General features: G+C 45.6%; 1 protein-coding gene across 2 annotated transcripts in view; it reads left to right on the forward strand.

The window, feature by feature from the left end:
- The window catches only part of LOC138665529 (L-threonine ammonia-lyase-like), a 406,691-nt gene that overhangs the window by 186,611 nt on the left and 198,173 nt on the right, over positions 1–21,907 (forward strand). For both annotated transcript variants that reach the window (XM_069753102.1, XM_069753101.1), the window contains exon 5: positions 6,821–6,986. In XM_069753102.1, the coding sequence (XP_069609203.1) occupies positions 6,821–6,986 (166 nt within the window). The remainder of the gene's footprint in view (positions 1–6,820; positions 6,987–21,907) is intronic.

Below are 21,907 nucleotides of genomic sequence, written 5' to 3' on the forward strand. Positions count from 1 at the left end.
TCAGGTACAGGGTTTTTGCGGGACACAACTTATGTTGATTTGCAGGAATGTGCTCCTCGAACCAACATAAACAGTGAATTGACACCTGGAACAGTGGCCCACATGGCTGAGTATGCCTTGCGTATCCTAAAAAGGGGCCCCCGCATTATCAAAATGATGACCGATGACGATTACTGGTTGTCCTGCCTCCTGGATCCACAATATAAAGGAAAATTACAAAATATCATGCCACATGAGAACCTTGAGCAAATATTGGCTACCAAACAAGCAACTCTTGTAGACCGTTTGGTTCAAGCATTCCCAGCACACAGCAGCGGTGATGGTTTTCACCCGAGCAGTAGGGGGCAACATGGCAGAGGTGGTAGAGGTGCACAAATCCAAAGTGGCTTTGGACAGAGGGGTTTTATGACAAGGTTGTAGAGTGATTTTGCAATGACCGCTGACATGACAGGTACTGCTGCATCGATTATAAGTGACAGGAGACAGTATTTGTCCAGTATGGTTACGAACTATATTTCCTCCCTTATCAATGTTCTCCCTCACAGGTCATTCCCCTTTGATTACTGGGCATCTAAAATAGACACCTGACCTGAATTGGCAGAATATGTATTACAGGAGCTTGCTTGCCCTGCTTCTAGTGTGCTATCAGAAAGAGTCTTCAGTGCTGCTGGTTCAATACTGACCGAAAAAAGGACACGTCTGGCTACCAGAAATGTTGATGATCTAACCTTCATTAAAATGAACCAATCATGGAGTTCAAATTATTTTGCCCCACCTTCCCCTGCTGACACGTAGCTTGCCTGAAAAATGTCTTGCTTTTGGCCTCCTCTTACTGACTTCTCCAATTCCTCCATTTGCAGCTGCTGAATGTCCACCATAGGCCATTTTTATACCTCACTAAATGGGCTGACTCCCCCCATAGGGCCATGGTCACCACCTGGCGCAAGCACCCGTGCGAGTGCCGTTTGCCTGGACAGGTGGGTGTGCCCACTCTTGGGCAATGGCACTGGCACAGGGTCCCTCATAGTACAATGAAGTGTCTCTGATGGCGGTGGTGCACAACCAACGTCAGACACACCATCGTAATATGAGGGGCCTTGTGCCAGTACCGCCATCCACGAGAGAGTGTTCCCCTCCAGCTCGAACAGTGCTCTACCACTTGCAATACTTACCTCTCCCTGCTCCACCACTGTGTAGTCTGTGCTGTTAAATCCTTCAATGGCACTACCAATACAAATTTGTTGAAATGATAGATGATAGTTAAAATATACAGGGGCCCTGGCCTCCATTTAGACAACTTAATACTTTGCGCCTACTACCACTGCCTGCTACTCAGCAGAGGAGCCCACCCCTGTACCTAGCTATGCCACCTGTTAATTTATGAACAATTACTTGGCAGACATTTCGCCAAATTTATTTTTTGGGCCTACTAACTGTGTGTGCGCCACTCATTATTGTTGTCCTCCACTGAACAAAGCTATGCCGCCTGTTTAGTCCTGTTACCAATTTTGAACTGCATATAGCCTACTTTTTAATTTCGGGCCTACAAACTGTGTCGGCGACACATTACAGTTGTCCTCAACTGAACAAAGCTATGCCGCCTGTTTAGTCCTGTTACCAATTTTGAACTGCATTTAGCCAACTTTGTTATTTTGGGCCAACTAACTGTGTCAGCGCCACTCATTACAATTGTCCTCCACTGAACAAAGCTATGCCGCCTGTTTAGTCCTGTTACCAATTTTGAACTGCATTTAGCCTACTTTTTTTATTTTGGGCCTACTGACTGTGTCTGCGCCACTCTTTACAATTGTCCTCCTCTGAACAAAGCTATGCCGCCTGTTTAGTCCTGTTACCAATTTTGAACTGCATTTAGCCTACTGTTTTATTTTGGGCCTACTAACTGTGTCTGTGCCACTCATTACAATTGTCCTCCACTGAACAAAGCTATGCCGCCTCTTTAGTCCTGTAACCAATTTTGAACTGCATTTAGCCTTCTTTGTTATTTTGGGCCTACTAACTGTGTCTGCGACACTCATTACAGAGTTCCTCCACTGAACAAAGCTATGCCACCTGTTTAGTCCTGATACCAATTTTTAACTGCATTTAGCCTACTTTATTATTGTGGCCTACTAACTGTGTCTGCCACTCATTACAGTTGTCCTCCACTGAACAAAGATATGCTGCCTGTTTAGTCCCGTTACCAATTTTGAACTGCATTTAGCCTACTTTTTTATTTTGGGTCTACTAACTGTGTCTGCGCCACTCAATACAATTGTCCTCCACTGAACAAAGCTATGCCGTCTGTTTAGTCCTGTTACCAATTTTGAACTGCATTTAGCCAACTTTTTTATTTTGGGCCTACTAACTGTGTCTGCACCACTCATTACAATTGTCCTCCACTGAACAAAGCTATGCCGCCTGTTTAGTCCTGTTACCAATTTTGAACTGCATTTAGCCTACTTTTTAATTTTGGGCCTACAAACTGTGTCTGCGCCACTCATTACAGTTGTCCTCCACTGAACAAAGCTATGCCGCCTGTTTAGTCCTGTGACCAATAATTAAAGGATTCTTTTCTTCCTCCTCCAACTTGACTTGGTTTAAGCAACCACCAACTCTCATCAAACTCTTCTAGTCAATTGTTGGATTTAAGTCAACAATGGGGCTGTTTTTAGGAACATCTTGATTTTTGCTTATACATTCCAGTTCCTTGTGAAAAACATACTACTGCACATTTTATATCCCAAACAGTTCACTCAGAGCAAAGTCTGCTGCAGAGAGAGCCTTATGACGTGCTAATCGCAACAATCAGCGTTACTTTCCTTATTGCGATAGCATTGTGTGATGTGGACTAACCTTGCAATGGCACGAACTAGCCTTGTCCATCTGGAGAAGTGATCAAATCGCTGACAGTCCAAACCAACCTTCTCTTTGGATTTAGTGATGAGGGTGTTGATATCAGGATGGATCTCTGGGTCAACTGTTTTCAACGGCAGTCTCTTCACACTGGCATTATGGTCCTGATAACCAAGAAGAGTTTGCGAAAGCGCCAGTAAACACAGGCCTAGTGGCAAGGTCAGCAGGGTAAGATGGGATGGAACATACTGCCATTGCTCAGGTTTAGAAGATTTCCTGATCCTTTGAAAGTGGTTACTGACATAGACGTAGAAGCGTTTAATCTGGTTGTATACAGTATGTAGCCCAAAACAACTTTGCTGTCTGTGTAGAATCTTGTGTCATCCACATGAATAGCTAGTTCGTTGTGTATAAAATATGCAATCTCTATGGCTAGTACAGCCCCACAGAGTTCAAGTCAGGGTATGGTGTGTTCGGGTTTAGGAGCCAATTTAGCCTTTCCAAATAGAAATTCAACACGAGCGTCATTGTTAGAATCTAGAATCTTTAAATAGGCAAGAGCTGAAATAGCTTCAGTAGAGGCATCAGAAAATACGTGGATTTCTTTCCTTTGACTCGCAGCAAGGCATACTGGAGAGTAACAACGTGGTATCTGGATCTTATCCCAGGAGCAAAGAGATTCCCGCCATGATTTCCACTTTAGTTGTTTGTCAGCAGGGAGTAGTATGTCCCAGTCCTTAATAGACTCCGAGAGTTGTCTTAATTAAAGTTTGCCTTGTATAGTCAAGGGTGCAACAAACCCCAGAGGATTGTATAGACTGTTATCACTCACTTAGTAAATGGTTTTTCTGCACGACTAATCTGAAAGCTGAAAGAGTCCTTTAACAAATTCCATCTCAAGCCTAGACTTCTCTGTACTGGTGGATTGTCTGAGCCTAGATTCAAGTCCCTGAATTCTGCAGCATGATCATTAGGGTGAAAGGCCTATTGGAGGCAATTTTATGCAATCTTAAATGGGCTTTAGAAAGCATACCTTGTGTCCACTTGAGCAGACCTATGGCTTCTTCCAGTGTGGGCAGGGATTTGAGATCACGTAGAAGTCCTTTTCAACGAACTGTTGGGCATCCTTCCTGAACTCTGATTCTCCATCAGAGGCAGTCCTTTGTAGGCCGTATGTAGCAACTGCAGGAGAAGGGCTGTTTCTGAACACGTGCACCTTCATGCGGTATTCAACCATTTGCTTGTCGGTGTCGTTGTCTCGGTGCCATAAAAAACAGAAATAATTTCTGTGGTCTTTTCGCACAATGAAAGAATGGAACATTTGTTCAATGTCAGCAGTAATAGCAACTGGCTCTTTTCTGAATCTCATGAGTACTCCCCCCAGGTTATTAGTCAGGTAGGGACCAATGAGGAGAATGTTGTTCAGAGATGCACCATGATGCTTGGCACTTGAATCGAACAGCACTCTAAATTGTTTAGGTTTTGTCGGATGATAAACTCCAAAAGTAGGTAGATACCAGCATTCTTCATTCTCTTGCAAGAGTGGAGCTGGCTCTGCATGGTCTTTGCAAAATATCTTGTCCATAAAGGCTACAAAATGGTCCTTCATTTCAGGCTTGTTTCTTAAAGGGAACCTGTCACCCCCAAAATGGAAGATGAGCTAAGCCCACCGGCATCAGGGGCTTATCTACAGCATTCTGTAATGCTGTAGATAAGCCCCCGATGTATCCTGAAAGATGAGAAAAGGAGGTTAGATTATACTCACCCAGGGGCAGTCCCGCTGCGGTCCGATCCGATGGGCGTCTCGGTCTGGTCCGGGGCCTCCCATCTTCTTACGATGACGTCTTCTTCTTGTCTTCATGCTGTGGCTCTGGCGCAGGCATACTTTGTCTGTCAGAGCAAAGTACTGTAGTGCGCAGGTGCCGGGAAAGGTCAGAGAGGCCCGGCGCATGCGCACTACTCTGCACCTCAACAGGGCAGACAAAGTATGCCTGTGCCGGATCCGCAGCGTGAAGACAACAAGAGGACATCATCCTATGAAGATGGGAGGCCCCGGACCTGACCGCGACGCCCATCGGATCGGACCGCCCCCCCAGGTGAGTATAATCTAACCTCTTTTTCTCATCTTTCAGGATATACCGGGGGCTTATCTACAGAATTACAGAATGCTGTAGATAAGCCCCTGATGCCGTGGGCTTAGCTCATCTTCCATTTTGGGGGTGACAGGTTCCCTTTAATGTTCTCTGCAATGAGGTGAACCTGGATAAGACCTGTTCCCAGTTGTTAGAAAACTTGGTCTTTGTAACCTTGAAGGGTAAGGGAGCAACCCATCAGTCATATTCATTCTTGAAGAATTCACTGTCCATTATTTTAATAAATTCCTAGTTTTCTATGGATAAGGCAATTTTGTTGCCCTCTTGTGTTGTGTGAAACACTGTTCTTCCTAAGGCTACTTTCACACTTCCGTCTTTTCAGCTCCGTCACAATCCGTCGATTTTTGAGAATGCAGGATCCTGCAAAAAAATCCAGCATTTTCCCATAGACTTGTATTAGCGACGGATTATGATGGATATCCATCCGTTTAATCCGTCGTGCACTGGATCCGTCGTAAAATAGCGGTCTGTCGTGCAGAGAAAACGTTCATTGTAACGTTTTTTGTGCACGTCGGAAAATCGGTCAGCGACGCATCCTGCGCTGCCCGTCATCGAATACAATGGAAGCCTATGGATGCAGGATCCGTCGCTGAACGTCACACACAGGAATCCAGTGACGGATCCAGTTTTTCCCTTCTGAGCATGCCCGGAAGTATTTTCAAGTCAGGGAAAAGTCTCTCTCTCTCTCTCTCTTTCTCTCTCTCTCTCCCTCTCTCTCTCTCTCTCGTCCCCAGATATTTAATTCCTGGAATTTCTGTACGACGGCTCCATCATTACACTCAAGTATGGGAATTTTTCTGAATATTTTCTCACGCTCGAGTTCATCTGAGGTTATGCCAGCAGGGGGCGCAGCACCGCAAGTCTAGATAGCTACGTTCCCCTGCTTTCCATTCATTCCCCAGTTTTTACAGGCAGGGGCGGCTGCATTAGCAGGCTCCTGCTTGTAAAATTATTTAACCCCTTCAGATGGATTTATAGCATGGGACAAGACTGAACAATGGAAGGTATGGGATATTGTTGTATTTTTTATTTTAACTTTGTTTCAGGTGACAAGGGTCTTCAATTGGATTGAGAGTATAATAAACTATTACAATACCCTGTGTCTTTATTTCAATAAAATACTTTTTTCCTAATGTGTGTGTGTTACCTCCCATAGGGGTGGAGCCGCATATTCATCACTGTAATGGGCGGCACCACATGACCGCTCATACAGGAGAAGCTGCGGCCAGGAGAAGAAGCAGCGAGGGAGCCGGGTAAGTATTTTATTAACAGCGGGGGGGCGCACAGGGGGTGGGAGGGGGTTGGGGACAGGGATCTTTTTTTTTTAACAAAAAACGCTGCTGGAGAGAAGAAATGAATGGCGGCTTCAGCACCAGATGCAGGGGACAGCGCTTAACTGTAGCGCTGTCTTCTGCACGGTGCGTGTGGAACCCAGTCGGCACACGGGCGGCACACGGATGCCACACGTGTGCCACACTGATGTGCCACGTGAGCACACGGACACACGGACACGGATAATTCCGGTACCGATTTTTCCGGTACCAGAATTATCTAGACGTGTGAGACTGGCCTAAGGGAGATGAGACAAAAAGGCTTAAAACACCAAAAACTAGGGGAAAAAACAGGTGTAAATGCAATAATGAATTGGGCCCACATTGTTCATACATTCATCAAGTATCCTGTGCTACAACCCCTATAATTGCAGCATTATATTTAATTTTTTATTCTTATTGATTTTTTGGACTATATTGACCACTTCTGCCTTTAATTCAGCTTTCTGGTACAATATTATATTTCATTTTTTTTCATCCCAGGGAAGACAGTGCCGGTTATCTTGCTGGGCTGGGAACAGTAGGGCTGGAGATTTATGAACAAGTGCCCACTTTAGATACAGTAATATTTCCCGCAGGTGGACATTGTGGCTTGTTAGCTGGATCAGCAGCTGCCCTAAAACATCTGAATCCAAAAATCACAGTGATTGTAAGTATACACCTTGTTTATTCTGAAAAGAAATATATTTCTGTGCATTTTTCAGCAGCAAATACTATAATGTCACAAACATAGCAACTAATAGCTTATTACATAATTATAAAACATGTAATACTATTGACTGTCCTATTTAGTTTAAATACAATATGCCCAATCCTTACCCTCCACATCAGCCATCGGAGAAGAGTCTTCCCACCAATATACACATCAGCTGATCCCACTGACTTTGTTGTAATGTGTATGGGCATCTTAAGGGTATGTGTCCACGTGCAGTAAACGCTGCGTGTTTGATGCTGCATAGAGCCACAGCGTCAGACACGCAGCGTCCAGATGTTACAGCATAGTGAAGGGGATTTAATGAAATCCCGTCTCCACTATGCGTGGTAACACGCACGCGACGGCCCTGCGACTCCGGACATGCTGCGCGTCTTTTCAGATCGCAGCATGTCCGTATATCTTGCGGCGACGCTGCGTCGCCGCAAGATATAGCACAGGGCCCTATGCGATGGGTGCGATGATGCCGGATGTGTGCTGTGAACACATCCGGCATCATCGCGTCCCAGAAGGGGGCGGGGCTTAGTGCAGAGCGGCAAAGCCGCTCCAACGATACCGCCGGCCATCCTGATCGTGGACACGCAGCCTAACTCAAGCAGAGAATGCAGGATGTATTTAAATTGAGGAACATGAAGTTTATGTTGATAAAAAAAAGCTTAAAAAAGCACTCCTCCTCCCAACAAAATTGTTATTCTCCTAATATATTGCAGTCATCATATTATATGGCACTGTGTACTTAAAATAGCTCATTTTGCCCTTCTACCCAATTAATTCCTCTCTTTTCAATTTAACATCACGATTAAAAATTGACTAAGGCCAGGTTCATATTAGCGTTTCTGTGCGCTGCGTATGATCCGCATACATCCGCATGCGTCATGCGCACATATCTTGAACATGTGTACACAGGGACATGCGTCTGTGTTTGCATGCGGATGCAAATGCATGCATCATTTCATGGTGTGGCGGTGTCCGGCGAACGCAACATGTTGCATTTTTTGAGGCGTCAAATACTGCGCAATTGTGCACATGCGGATGATTGCAGATGAGGGAGTCAAAAAAATGCATTACTGTACTTCACATTAATCATGTCAAGGAAATGATGTCAACACCTACAAAATCACTGATGTATAAAAGGGGGTCTGGAGACAGGTAGTCTATCACTCTCAAGACTCTGGATGGAAGCACAAAACTCTGGACAAGACTCTGGATGTAAGTATAGAAGCTTTGAAAATGTCTGTTTGTCTTTGCAGTCTGTACTCTGTACTATTTTTTTCTGTTCCTTGTAGACTGTTTGCAGCTCCGATCCTGTTGCTGCTATCTTAGTGCTGCCGCTGTCCTGGTGCTGCCGCCTTCCTAGTGCTGCTGTCTTTCTGGTGCTGCCACCTTCCTAGTGCTGCTGTCTTCCTGGTGCTGCCGCCTTCCTGGTGCTGCTGTCTTCTTGGTGCTGCCGCCTTCCTGGTGCTACTGCCGTCTTCCTGGTGCTGCTACTGTCTTCATGTTGCTGTCGTCTTCCTGGTGCTGCCATCTTACTGGTGCTGCCGTCCCAGTGCTGCTGGATGTAAGTATAGAAGTTTTGACAATGTCTGTTTGTCTTTGCAGTCTGTACTCTGTACTATGTTTTGTCTGTTCCTTGTAGACTGTTTGCTGCTCCGGTCCTGTTGCTGCCATCCTAGTGCTGCTGCTGTCCTGGCGCTGCCGCCTTCTTGGTGCTGCCACCATCCTGGTGCTACTGCCACTTTCCTGATGCTTTTGCCGTCTTCTTGTTGCCGTCTTCCTGGTACTGCCATCTTAGTGCTGCTGGATGTAAGTATAGAAGTTTTGACAATGTTTGTTTGTCTTTGCAGTCTGTATTCTGTACTATTTTATTCTGTTCCTTTTGGACTGTTTGCTGCTCTGGTCGTGTTGCTGCCGTCCTGTGTACTCTGTACTAATTTTTTTCTGTTCCTTGTAGACTGTTTGCTGCTCCAGTCCTGTTGCTGCCATCCTGTGTACTCTGTACTAATTTTTTTCTGTTCCTTATAGAGTGTTTGCTGCTCTGATGCTATTGCCGCCGTCCAGGTGCTGCCACCGTCTTCCTGGTGCTGCCGCCTTCCTGCTGCTGCTGCCGTCCTGGTGCAGCTACTGTCCTAGTGCTGCTGCCTTCCTGATGCTGCTGCCATCTTCCTGTTGCTGCTGTCTTCCTGGTGCTGCGGCTGCCGTCCTGGTGCTGCTGGATGTAAGTATAGAAGCTTTGAAAATGTCTGCCTTTGCAGTCTGTACTCTGTACTATTTTTTTCTGTTCCTTGTAGACTGTTTTCTGCTCTGGTCCTGTTGCTGCCGTCCTGTGTACTCTGTACTAATTTTTTTCTGTTCCTTGTAGACTGTTTGCTGCTCCAGTCCTGGTGCTGCTGTCCTGTTGCTGCTGTCCTGGTGCTGCCTGACTGCTGTGCTGTTGGACTACTGCCTGTAATGTAAGTATTGGTGTCCATTGTTCTTTTGTTTTGTGCTACATTGTGTTTGACTTTTAACAAGCTAAATTTTTCTTATCTGCTGTTTTCTCTAGTGTTTCACTTGACTGCTGCCTGCTCTTCCAACGTCCTTCACTGAAGCTTCCGAAAGTGGACATGACACTGATTATGTAATCACATTTGATTTACTGATTGGTATGTATTGACTGTCAATACTAGACATGTGTTAAGTAATGTATTTTCTTTACAGGTACCTGACAGTGCAGAAGAGCAGGAGCAGTCTAGTGGAAATGATACTTCCCAGTGTCGTCGTCCTCAAGTTGCTAAGGAGGAAAGACGGGGCGTAAGTAGCCTTTATCAGAGTTGTAACTGAATTTGTTTTCAGTTTTACTTCCAAATTTTTATTTTGTATTTCATCTATAGGTTCCACAACATTAGAAAGGACAACCGGATATCGATAATGACATCTTTATTCAAGCTGTGCAAGAGCGAGCAGCATTGTGGGACCCCCGTGATCGGAATCATTCCGACTCAGCCTTGATCCGATGACTCTGGGAAGAAGTGGCCAGATCGCTGTTGGATGATTGGGACCATGCAAGGCCACAAGTCAGAAAGGATTTTCGTAAGTATTGCAATGTGGTCTTACACGTTGGTTTTGCTGTAAATGTTGGTGCAAGGTACAAACTTCATTTCCTACAGGTCAACAAGCTCCAGGACAGCATCAGTGGCAGAATCCACCAGCACCGTTCCCAACATCTCAAGGACATGGAAACCAGTCATCTCACCAAGTGACCTATCCACCACCACCACTACCACCGCTGGACATTAGGACTGTTCCAACAGTACCCAGCTACACCATGAAGCCGAGAGCAGCAGCCCAGCCTTCCCCTTCAACCATGCAGCCGAGGGCAGCAGCCCAGTCTTCCACTTCAACTATGCAGCCGACTGCCGCAGCCCAGACTTACTCTCCCACCAAGCAGCAACAGGAAGCAAAAGGTCAAGGAAACAGCAACACAAAGTCCAGAAAACAAAGAGCTGCTAAGAAAACATTACCCACCGCCACCACCCTCACCTCCAAATGTGTCTTTTTTTCACCTTCCCTTGGTTCTTTCCCTTCCAATGTGTCAATCCCTTCCAACTTGTTTTCCACTCCTAATGTGTCCTCTTCCCTCAATGTGTCCTCTGCCAATGTTTCTGACCCAATCCTCCAACTGACTGCCACTTCCACTTCCCCTATTTCCCGAACCACTCCTAGCCTACCATTTCAGCCCGACACCCCAGATCCACCATGTAACTCCCTCCCGCAGCCCCTGAAAGTAAATCACAATTTCCTTTTTTATTTCAAAGTTCAAGTTTTTATTTTTGTTAGTAAAAATTCTTTTGTTTCACAAAAACTGTCTCACTGTGTTTTCTTTATCTCTTTATTGAAACGTGTGTATTGTTGAGTGTATTGTTGAGTGAAGTATTTATCTATTTAAACATGTGTGTATTGTTGAGTGTATTGTTGAGTGAAATATTAACGGGTGTTAGGGTACCGTCACACAGTGGCATTTTGATCGCTACGACGGCACGATTCGTGACGTTCCAGCGATATATCCGTGACGTTCCAGCGATCTCGCAGTGTCTGACACGCTCCTGCGATCAGGGACCCCGCTGAGAATCGTACATCGTAGCAGATCGTTTGAAACTTTCTTTCGTCGTCTAGTGTCCCGCTGTGGCGGCATGATCGCATGGTGTAACAAAGGTGTGCACGATATTGTATACGATGTGCGCATAGTAACCAACGGCTTCTACATCGCACATACGTCATGAAATTATCGCTCCAGCGTCGTACATTGCAAAGTGTGACAGCAGTCTACGACGCTGGAGCGTCGTACAATATCGTAACAATATCGCTCCAGCGTCGTAGACTGCTGTCACACTTTGCAATGTACGATGCTGGAGCGATAATTTCATGACATATGTGCGATGTAGAAGCCGTTGGTTACTATGCGCACATCGTATACAATATCGTGCACACCTTTGTTACACCATGCGATCATGCCGCCACAGCGGGACACTAGACGACGAAAGAAAGTTTCAAACGATCTGCTAATACGTACGATTCTCAGCGGGGTCCCTTATCGCAGGAGCGTGTCAGACACTGCGAGATCGCTGGAACGTCATGGATATATCGCTGGAACGTCACGAATCGTGCCGTCGTAGCGATCAAAATGCCACTGTGTGACGGTACCCTTACAGTTAAGGTGTTTATTATTAAAGTTACACTCAAGGTGTTAATATTACAGTCAGAAAACAGTACAGGTACATAACTTTACAGGTACATTTGACATATTTACAGCTTAAACCATTTCATCTTGCCATGACACACATCCAATATCAGAGACAAATTAGGCAGCCAATTTATCCCTCGTTTGGGCAACTTCCACTGTAGTTCTCAAAGGGTGAGCATGATAATCCGGCAATGTGGTATTAACAGGTTCCTCAAGTTCAAAGTGTGGTTGCTCTTTTGCCAGCATGTAATTATGCAGAATAACACGCGACGCGTTTTCACAAACTCATCAATTGTCTCTATTTTAAGATTGATTGGTGTTCCCAAAATGTGCCATTTAGCTGCCAGCAAACCAAAGGTACACTCCACAGTTCTTCGTGCCCATGTCAGGCTGTACTTGAAAATCCTTTTGATGTGATTCAAGTTCCGATTCGAGTATGGTTTTATGAGGTTGGCACACATTTGAAACACCTCATCCCCAACAGCAACAAACGACATTGGCGGTCCTTCAGTGTTCGGAAGAGGTTGTGACGGTGGAAAATTAAAATTATTAGCATACAAACATTGTCCCACATCAGAGTTTTTGAAAGTCTGTGTGTCATTTCCTCATCCAAATGAGTCAAAGTCAACGGCGACAAATCGACACTCAGCATCTGCAGTCGCCATGAGAACAATGGAAAAGTATTTTTTATAATTGAAGTACTCGGATCCGCTTCCAGCATGTTTCTGAATCCGAATGTGTTTGACGTCCACAGCCCCCATACAGTTTGGAAAATTACAAATTTTATTAAATTTTTCTGCATTTTTCAGCCAGAGTTCAGTTTGGGGTTGGGGAGGAATTCTGCATGCAGAACGTCACACAATGCACGGCAGGTGTCTACAACAATCCCAGAAAGGGTGGACAGTCCAATCCAAAATTGAAAATGTAGAGATCTTAGGGTCTCTCCCGTAGCCAGGAATTTGTGGAAAAGAAAATGGAGAAAAAAAATCAGTACATGGCTTTTATAACAATAATACTAAAGACAGGTGTTTCTTTTTCAAAATTACATACCTTAGGGTCACCAACAGAGGTTCCTCAGCAGGAATCGCTCTATGTAGCTGTGTGTCCTGCCTGGTGATTGATCCTCTGACACGTAGTAGCAATTTTTGGAAGCTCCCTTCAGACATTATTGTGTACTAAAAAAACTTTTGCGGGTTTTCACGAAGCTCAGTGAACAATGAGTGGTAGGCTCCATGGCTCTCTCGGACTTCAAAAATGGGGTGTTGCCAATGGCGATGACGACGTCTTCTCCGTCTTTCTCTTCTCCTTGTCTTGCTCACAAGCCACAGCAAAAGCAAAAGCCAATTTCAATAATAAATCCAGATTCAGATTGAAGCTCTCAATGCTAAGATCAATCTTGCAGCAGGATACAGCATCAAAAAAGAGGATTTCATCTGTGCAGGGTCTATATATAGAAATCCCATAAGCCACGCCCATTGGGAAATAACGTACGCATGCGCATAAACAACGCAAAAGCATGCAAAAATGCATACAAACAGATGCACATGCAGCTTTTTTTGCCATCATGCGAAAAATAATGCGGATAAAAAACGCTGCGTTAACATGCGTTTTGGCGTGCGTTTGTGCATGCAGATGATATGCTGCACACATAAACACTAATGTAAACCTAGCCTAACTGAATCTAAACTCTATGTAGAAACAGGAAATCTATTTTCCCTGTATGAGTCATGAATCACTGCAAAATTCCCTGACAGGGAAGGAGGCAGCAGCTGGGTCAGGAGTTGAAGAGGGTGATGACAGGTGCAGGGAGAATTAACTGGGTAGAAAGGCAAAATGAGCAATTGTAAGTACAGTACACTGTGTAATATAAGATGATATGATGACTGAAATATATTAAGAGGATAAATACTTTGAAAAGAGAACTTCTATAAGGAGAAAAGGACTGTATAACTCTACAAATAGCAATGAAAATAATGTAAATAATTCAGAAACATGCTGGAATACCTCCAGCACTGGCTTATAGAATGAAGCACAATATTATCAGCATTGGTCTTCTATGAACAAGTGACATATATTGGTTTTAAAGGGAACCTGTCACATCCTAAAACACTATTAACCTGCAGATATGGGGCTAATGTGCAGGATAATAGCGTTCTAAACCTGTGTGGACGCTGAACTGAAAGACTGGCTATTAGAGATAGGCGAGCACTAAAATGCTCGGGTGATCGTTGCTTGGGTGCTCGTTGCTCGGGTCGAGCAGATTGGAATACTCGGGTACTCGACCCGAGCAACGAGCCCAATGAAAGTTTATGGGAGACATGAGCATTTTTACCGCGATCCCCCCCGAGGGTCCTTTAAAGGTCTAAAAACGTCTGAAAATGATGGAAACACTGCTCAAATGACACAGGAACATCATGGGGATCGCCCCTGTCTCTGACTCCTAGGTCACAGCTGTGAACAATTTGCCCAGCGCCGTAGTATACAGCACAGAGCCACGTAGTATATTGCACAGCCTATGTAGTATATTGCCCAGTCACGTATTATATTGCACAGCCCACGTATATATTGCCCAGCGACGTAGTATACAGCACAGAGCATATTGCCCAGCCACGTAGTATATTGCCCAGTTACGTAGTATATTGCCCAGTGACGTAGTATATTGCCCAGTGACGTAGTATACAGCACAGAGCCACGTAGTATATTGCACAGCGACGAAGTATACAGCACAGAGCCACGTAGTATATTGCCCAGCTACGTAGCATATTGCCCAGTGACGTAGTATATAGCACATAGTCACGTAGTATATTGCACAGCGACGTACTATACAGCACAGAGCCACATAGTATATTGCCCAGCTATGTAGTATATTGCCCAGCCACATATGTCACAGGTTAAAAAATAAAAAATAAACATACTCACCTTCCGATCCGAGGGCCCCTTGTAGTTCTGTCGCCTGTGCGCGGTGCACGTGGCAGCTTCTGGTCCCAGGGTGTGATGACGTCGTGGTCACATGACCGTGACGTCATGGCAGGTCCTTCTCACGCAGGCGCGCAGGACCTGTGATGACGTCGTGGTCACATGACCGTGACGTCATGGCAGGTCCGTCTCACGCAGGCGCGCAGGACCTGTGATGACGTCTCGGTCACATGAATGTGACATCATGGAAGGTCCTTGTCGCATACCATCTTTAGCACCGGAACCTGCCGCTTGCATGGAGCGGTCACCGGAGCGTCGCGAGGAGCGGGAAAGGCACGTGAGTGTATGATGATTTTTTATTTTTTTATTATTTTTAACATTAGATCTTTTTACTATAGACGCTGCACAGGCAGCATCAATAGTAAAAACTTGGTCACACAGGGTCAATAGCGGCGGTAACGGAGTGAGTTACCCGCGGCATAACGCGGTACGTTACTGCTGGCATTAACCCCGTGTGAGTGGTGACTGCGGGGAGTATGGAGCCGGCGCCGGGCACTGACTGCAGGGGAGTAGGGAGGGACTAATCGGACTGTGGTCGTCGCTGATTGGTCGCGGCAGCCATGACAGGCAGCTGGCGAGACCAATCAGCGACTTGGATTCCATGACAGACAGAGGCCATGACCAATGAATATCTGTGACAGACAGAAAGACAGACAGAAAGACAGACAGACTGAAGTGACCCTTAGACAAATATATAGTAGATAATTAACCCCAGACCGAAAATTTCCTCTCCCACTTGGACTTAGTTCAGACGCAGCATTTTTGAAGCGTTTTTCAACTTTAACAATGCTTTCAACCACTACAAATGCATTCACTTTGAAATGCCATTGTAACATTTAACAACCCTAGCTGGCCATGTCGTGTGGGACACATAAGCAGACCCATCTTGTTTCATTTATGAAGGAGGGACTCAAAGTCACAGAGCCTAGCGCATAGTGAGTCATATGCACCCCATTATGCTTTGGAACCCACATACTGGATGTGCCCATGGAAATCCACTTAACAATATGCATTTTTTACTCCCATACTCCTTTGTTTTACACATTGGCAGCAAGGCCTGCCCTGCTGCATAGTAAGTCATATGCACCCCATTAGGCCTTTGAACCCACATACTGAATGGGCCCATGAAAATCCACTTCACAATATGCATTTTGTACTCTGTACTCCTTTGTTTTACACATTGGCAGCAAGGCCAGCCCTGCTGCATAGTAAGTCATATGCACCCCCTATTATGCTTTGGAACCCACATACTGGATGGGCCCATGAAAATCCACTTCACAATATTCATTTTGTACTCCCGTACTTCTTTGTTTTGCACATTGGCAGCAAGGCCAGCCCTGCTGCATAATCATCTGCACCCCATTACGCCTTGGAACCCACATACTGGATTGACCCATGAAAATCCACTCGTATTTTTTAATGGTATGATGGTTCCCTCTTTGCAAAATTATTTATAGGAGAATTTAGCAATTTTATTTGCCATGTTTTTAACACTAAGGTTCAGATACGGCTTTAAAGAAGGCTAATACTTGCAGTACAACGCAAATTTATTGCAAACTACAAAATTCAAGGAATAGTATGATTGAATAGTGTGAGTGCGTACACTTTTGTATATGTTAACATGCAAAGGTTAATAAGTACATATAAGGATTAAATAAATATAGTGATTACATATATATGAATATTAACTACATACAGTATACTTACATCATCCACAAGAGGCTTTTAAACATCATCCGTCTGAAATATCAGAGAAGCAACACCAAGACAGACAAACCCTGGGAGATTACCTACACTGCATTGGTGTCCCCAATTATGCAGGTATCAGCACACTGTACATGTAGATGTACCCCAGTTTTGTCATCTGTCTTTGTCATGTTTCTCTGGTCTTATACAGTGATTTACACTATGTAGTAACTCTAGTTTCACCCAGACCTTCAAGTGGCCAGCTTTCAAGGTTGTATGAAACTGAAATATCATGGAGTCATCAGATGAGAGGCCATAAACCCCTAGAAAATAAAAGCCACAAGGATTTAGATCAAACCACCACAGACAGAGTTTCAGTAAACCTTAATGTTTTACAAGGACAAACAACAAACATATAGAGGCTTAGAACTGTTTGTGAAGTGAATAAACAAACATTTCTCAAGATTGTGTCACTATGAGCAATGTCTGTCACATCTGTAAATGTTTTACAAGAAATGCAGGTATGTCATTGTCTGAATGCATTCGGTATACAGTATTTTAATCTGGATTCCAAATCGCCATTTGTGTATTCCTCATTTGTACATTTTAGGCAGCCAAAGTTATCGCTCTCAAGGAGAGAAACTAATATAGTCGACAAAGAAATATTTGTAGTGAACTACTGAGCCAAACTATCAGTATTGCTTTATCAAATTTATATGAAGTATATTGTCTCCAATGTGAGCAACCAGCTAACACAAAAAGGAGCTTTTCAAGTGAACACTTTAAGGTACACAAATGTTATGAAGTCTTTGCCAACAAGGATGTGGTTTCACCAATGGGGTTACATTTTTTAAAAATATACTATTGCCATCACTGCCCCCTTGCCCAAAATTCACCATACAGAGCACGTTCACACTGGTGATCTAGTGGCAGGTAAAGGACACATTGCAGGAGACAGAGTTAAGAAGAAGGCCCAATATAATGTAATGCCCAATTCCCCAATGTGGGGTCCTTTTTTTTACTAAATAAAATAGTGCCATCACAGCCCCCTTGCCCAAAATTCACCACACAGAGCACGTTTACTCTAGTGATCTAGTGGCAGTTAAAGGACAAATTGCAGGAGACAGAGTTAAGAAATAGGCCCAATGTAATGCCCAATTCCCCAATGTGGGGTTCTTTTTTACTAAATAAAATAGTGCCATCACAGCCCCCTTGCCCAAAATTCACCGTACAGAGCACGTTCACCCTGGTGATCTACAGTAGTGGCAGTTAAAGGACACATTGCAGGAGACAGAGTTAAGAAGTAGGCCTAATGTAATGTAATGCCCAATTCCCCAATGTGGGGTCCTTTTTTACTAAATAAAATAGTGCTATCACAGTCCCCTTGCCCAAAATTCACCGTACAGATCGCGTTCACCCTGGTCATCTAGTGGTCATGGATGATGAGGATGAGGATAAGGAGGAGGATAAGAACAAACAGACCAAATCTGGAAGCATATAACCATGTGTGGTTGTGAAGAGGTGCATGAGAATACACCTCCCCAAAACAGAAAATGGATTTGAGGTTATGTTTAGCTGTTTTAACTTGTTGGTGTACAGAATTCTTTCCCAATCCAGCCCTTGTTCATTTTTATAAGAGTCAGAAACGCTTATCTGTTATAATTCCACCAGCGGCACTAAAAACCCGCTCTGACAGAACGTTAGCAGCAGGGCAGGCCAGGATCTCCAAGGTGTAGAGAGCCAGTTCATGCCATGCGTCCAGCTAGGATACACAATAATTAAAAGGCCCAGAGGAATCATGGAGGACGTTTGTACGATCTGCAAGGTACTCCCTCACCATCTTCCCAAACATTGCACTTCTTGTGACAGCACCCCTTGCCTCTATGCTGTCACGATGGGAGGGTCTGAGATAACTGTCCCAGAACTTTGTTATTATTCCCCTGCTTGAGCTGGATTGTACTTCTGTCTTTCTTGCATGGATTCCTTGGTTGTACAACAAACTCTGATGTCTGCTGCCAGCATTCTGACATGGGAATTTTCTAAGTAATTCTCCTACAAGGGCCCTCTGGTACTGCAACATTTTAGTATACCTCTCTGCCTCTGGCAGAAGAGATTGAAAGTTCTCAGTGTAGCATGGGTCTAGAAGTGTATAATGCGAGGGTCACTTGAAACGCAGTGCAACATAAAGTCAGCCATGCGTGCCAGACTGCTAACAGGCAAGACTTCCGTGTCCTCACCAACAGGATGACTGACCATGCTGTCCTCCTCCTCATCCTCCTCCTCCCTGTCCTCAGGCCATCCCCATTGAGCAGACGGTATGACAGCTGTGTTTGTAGTACCATCCATAGCGCATGAACGTGGCTCCTGTTCTTCCTCCTCCTCATTGACTACAAATCCATGTTGAGAAGACATGAGGCTTGGCTGAGTGGTTCCTTGCTCCATATCCTCGTGCTCTGCCTGCAATGCATCCTCTTTAATTGTGAGTAGAGAGGTTTTCAGATGGCTGAGAAGTGGGATGGTGATGCTAATTATGGTGTCATCGCTGCTCACCATCTTGGTGCAGTCCTCAAAATTTTGGAGGATGTTACATATGTCTGACATCTATGTCCACTCCTGAGGTCTTATGGTTGGAGTCTGATCTTAAATTCGACGGCCTTGTTGATGTTGGTAGTCAACAATGGCCCTCTTCTGCTCACAAATCCTTTCCAACACATGCAGCATAGAGTTCCCAAGCGTGGGGACATCACACAACAGTCGGTGAGCTGGAAGCTGAAAATGCTGCTGAAGCACGGCAAGGGCGGCTGAAGCTGTAGCTGACTTTCTAAAATGGGCAGACAGACGGCGTACTTTCACTAGCAGATCCGGCAGCTCCAGGTAGCTTATCAGAAAACGTTGAACCACGAAGATAAGCACATGGACCAGGCAAGGTACGTGTGTGAACTCACCTTGCCTCAGAGCCGCCACCAAGTTCTGGCCATAGTCACACATGACCATGCCTGGCTGTAGGTTCAGTGGTGCCATCCAAATATCTGACTGCTCTTTCAGCGCTGTCCACAACTCTTCTGCCTTGTGCGGTTTGTCACCTATGCAAATTAGCTTCAGCACATCCTGTTGCCGCTTGGCTGCGGCAGTGCTGCTGTGCTTCCAGCTTCTGACTGATGTGTTGATTTCAGAGATGAAGGCTGAAGAGGAGGAGGAGTTGCAGGGTCTGTAGACTGTCGGGGCAACCCTGATTGACATAGGGCCCACAATCCTCGATGTGGGGAGGATGTGTTACATCCCAAGGTCTGACCGGGTCCCGGCTTCCACTATGTTAACCCAGTGTGTCCTCAGTGAGATGTACCATCCCTGTCCACAAGCACTTGTCCATGTGTCCATGATTAGGTGGACTTTCATTGTAACAGCATTGTTGAGGGCACGGGTAAAGTTGTGGAACACATGCTGATGTAATGCCCGTACGGCACACCAGGAGAAATAGTGGCAACTGGGGACCGAGTACCTTGGGACAGCCACCATCAGGTTGCGGAAAGCTTTCATCTCAACAAGCCTGGAATCCAACATTTCAAGCGCAAGCAGACGAGAAATATTAGAATTTAGGACTGTGGCCTGTGGCCCGTTGGCTGGGTATTTCCCCTTTGAGTTCCAAAGACTGGGGTATAGACAACTGAAGACTGTGCTGGGACAAGGACGTGAACAGGCTTGATGATGGTGCTGCTTGACTGTGGGCCACAACAGGTGCAGGGCTAAAAGCATCTTCACATGCACGGTGGACCGGGGATTGTCTTCTACGCAAAACAGTGGAAGAAGCAGTGGTGTCACCTGCAGACAGTGGTCCTGGAGCCTGGGGTTCGGCCCACAAAGTCAGGTGCTTTGCTGCCATGTGCCTGATCATGCTGGTGGTGGTCAGACTGGTAGTTTTGCTAACCCTGCTGATGCGGGCATGGCAGGTGCTGCAAATGGCCTGTTTGGGGTTATCGGCAGAATCTTTAAAAAATAACCAGACTCTGGAAGATCTAACAGTTGGAATGGAAACTTCCCTCATGTTGGTATTACGGGGAATGGATGCACTCCCATCTGTGGCCACCACACTGCTTCTTTCTGCCTGTTGGGGTGATATGCCTTCTTCCCCTGTGTGCTGCTGTCCTCGCTCTGCATGTCCTCCTGCCAGGTTGGGTCAGTCACTATGTCATCCACCACCTCATCTTCCTCATCCGCACTCTGCTCCTCCTCCTGACTTTCTGGCAATTGTGTCTCATCATCGTCCACCTCTTGTGACACTTTCCCACCATCGCCTTTGTGTGACCATGGCTGTTCAAAGCTTTAGGCATTGCTACATGCGATCTCATCTGGCCCCATTTCAAGTTGATCAGTCGAGAGTCAGGAATCTTGAAAGGGAAAACTGAACAGCTGTCATGCCGTTTTGTCTGTTTCTGGTTTTCGGCATGACAATGCATATGTTTGCTTTAACCCTTTACTCTTTTCCCCCTAATTTGAGCGGGGATACTGTTGGCTGTTACCTGGATGGAACCTTCTCAGTTCCCTGCTCTGCTTCGCAGCCATACATGGTGGTTAGGTCTTTTCTGTTGTAGGACCATCCGCATGTGTGGTCCCTGGTTGCTGCTGTGAAGCTGTCCGTGGGTTGTGAGGTCATTTGCAGCTGGTGCATGACTTTCCACATGGGTCAGTGCATGCAGTTTCAGTCAAGTGCCATGAGCCTCAGATCCTGCACTGATTGTGCTGTAATGTTTCTGTTTGTGCTTAGGGTGTGCGCGGCCACACCTTCCCTGCTTTTATCAGGGTTAGGGTGTGTACTTGAAATGCTGTCCCCAGCCAATTGCTGAGGGGCAGCTCCTATATAAAGTTCACCTGCCCTATGGGCGGGGCCTGAGCTACTCACAAAGCTCCTGAACTTTGCTATGTGTGTTTGTGTTCCTGCATCTCTCCTGTCTATGTTTTGGTACCAAAGTCCTTGCCTTGAATCCTGTTTTGTCCTGTTCTGGTGCCTGTCCTGGAGGCGGTATATCCAGGCCCGAATCCTTGATCCTGTACCTGTCCTGTACCTGAACCTGTCTGAACTGTGTCTGCTGTGATTATGTTCCTGGAATCCCTCTGCATCTGGAGCCTCACTCCCAGTGACTTTGAGTCTCTTAAAACTGGTGTTTCTGCTGAGCATCTACTACTCTGTGATCTGACTACCATGCGGTGTTAACCCCATCTGGCTCATGTCCAGTTCGGCGATGCTTGCACCATCACGCTTGAGTTCCCTCCTAGGTCTGATGCCCGGAGCCTGACGACCGCAGTCTGAAACCAGATGACCGCTGTCTGGAGCTTGGAGCCTGATGACTCTGGTGGTGCCTGTAGGTCGTGTCGGATGTCCGGAACCGAAAGACTTCTGTCTGATGTCTGCTGGTGACCCTGGGTCCAGATGTCCTGTCTGTGCCTCGGTGATCCGTTGGTGCCTTGGGGTCCACTGGGT

This window comes from Ranitomeya imitator, chromosome 2, assembly GCF_032444005.1.
Source record: "Ranitomeya imitator isolate aRanImi1 chromosome 2, aRanImi1.pri, whole genome shotgun sequence".
NCBI lineage: Eukaryota > Metazoa > Chordata > Amphibia > Anura > Dendrobatidae > Ranitomeya > Ranitomeya imitator.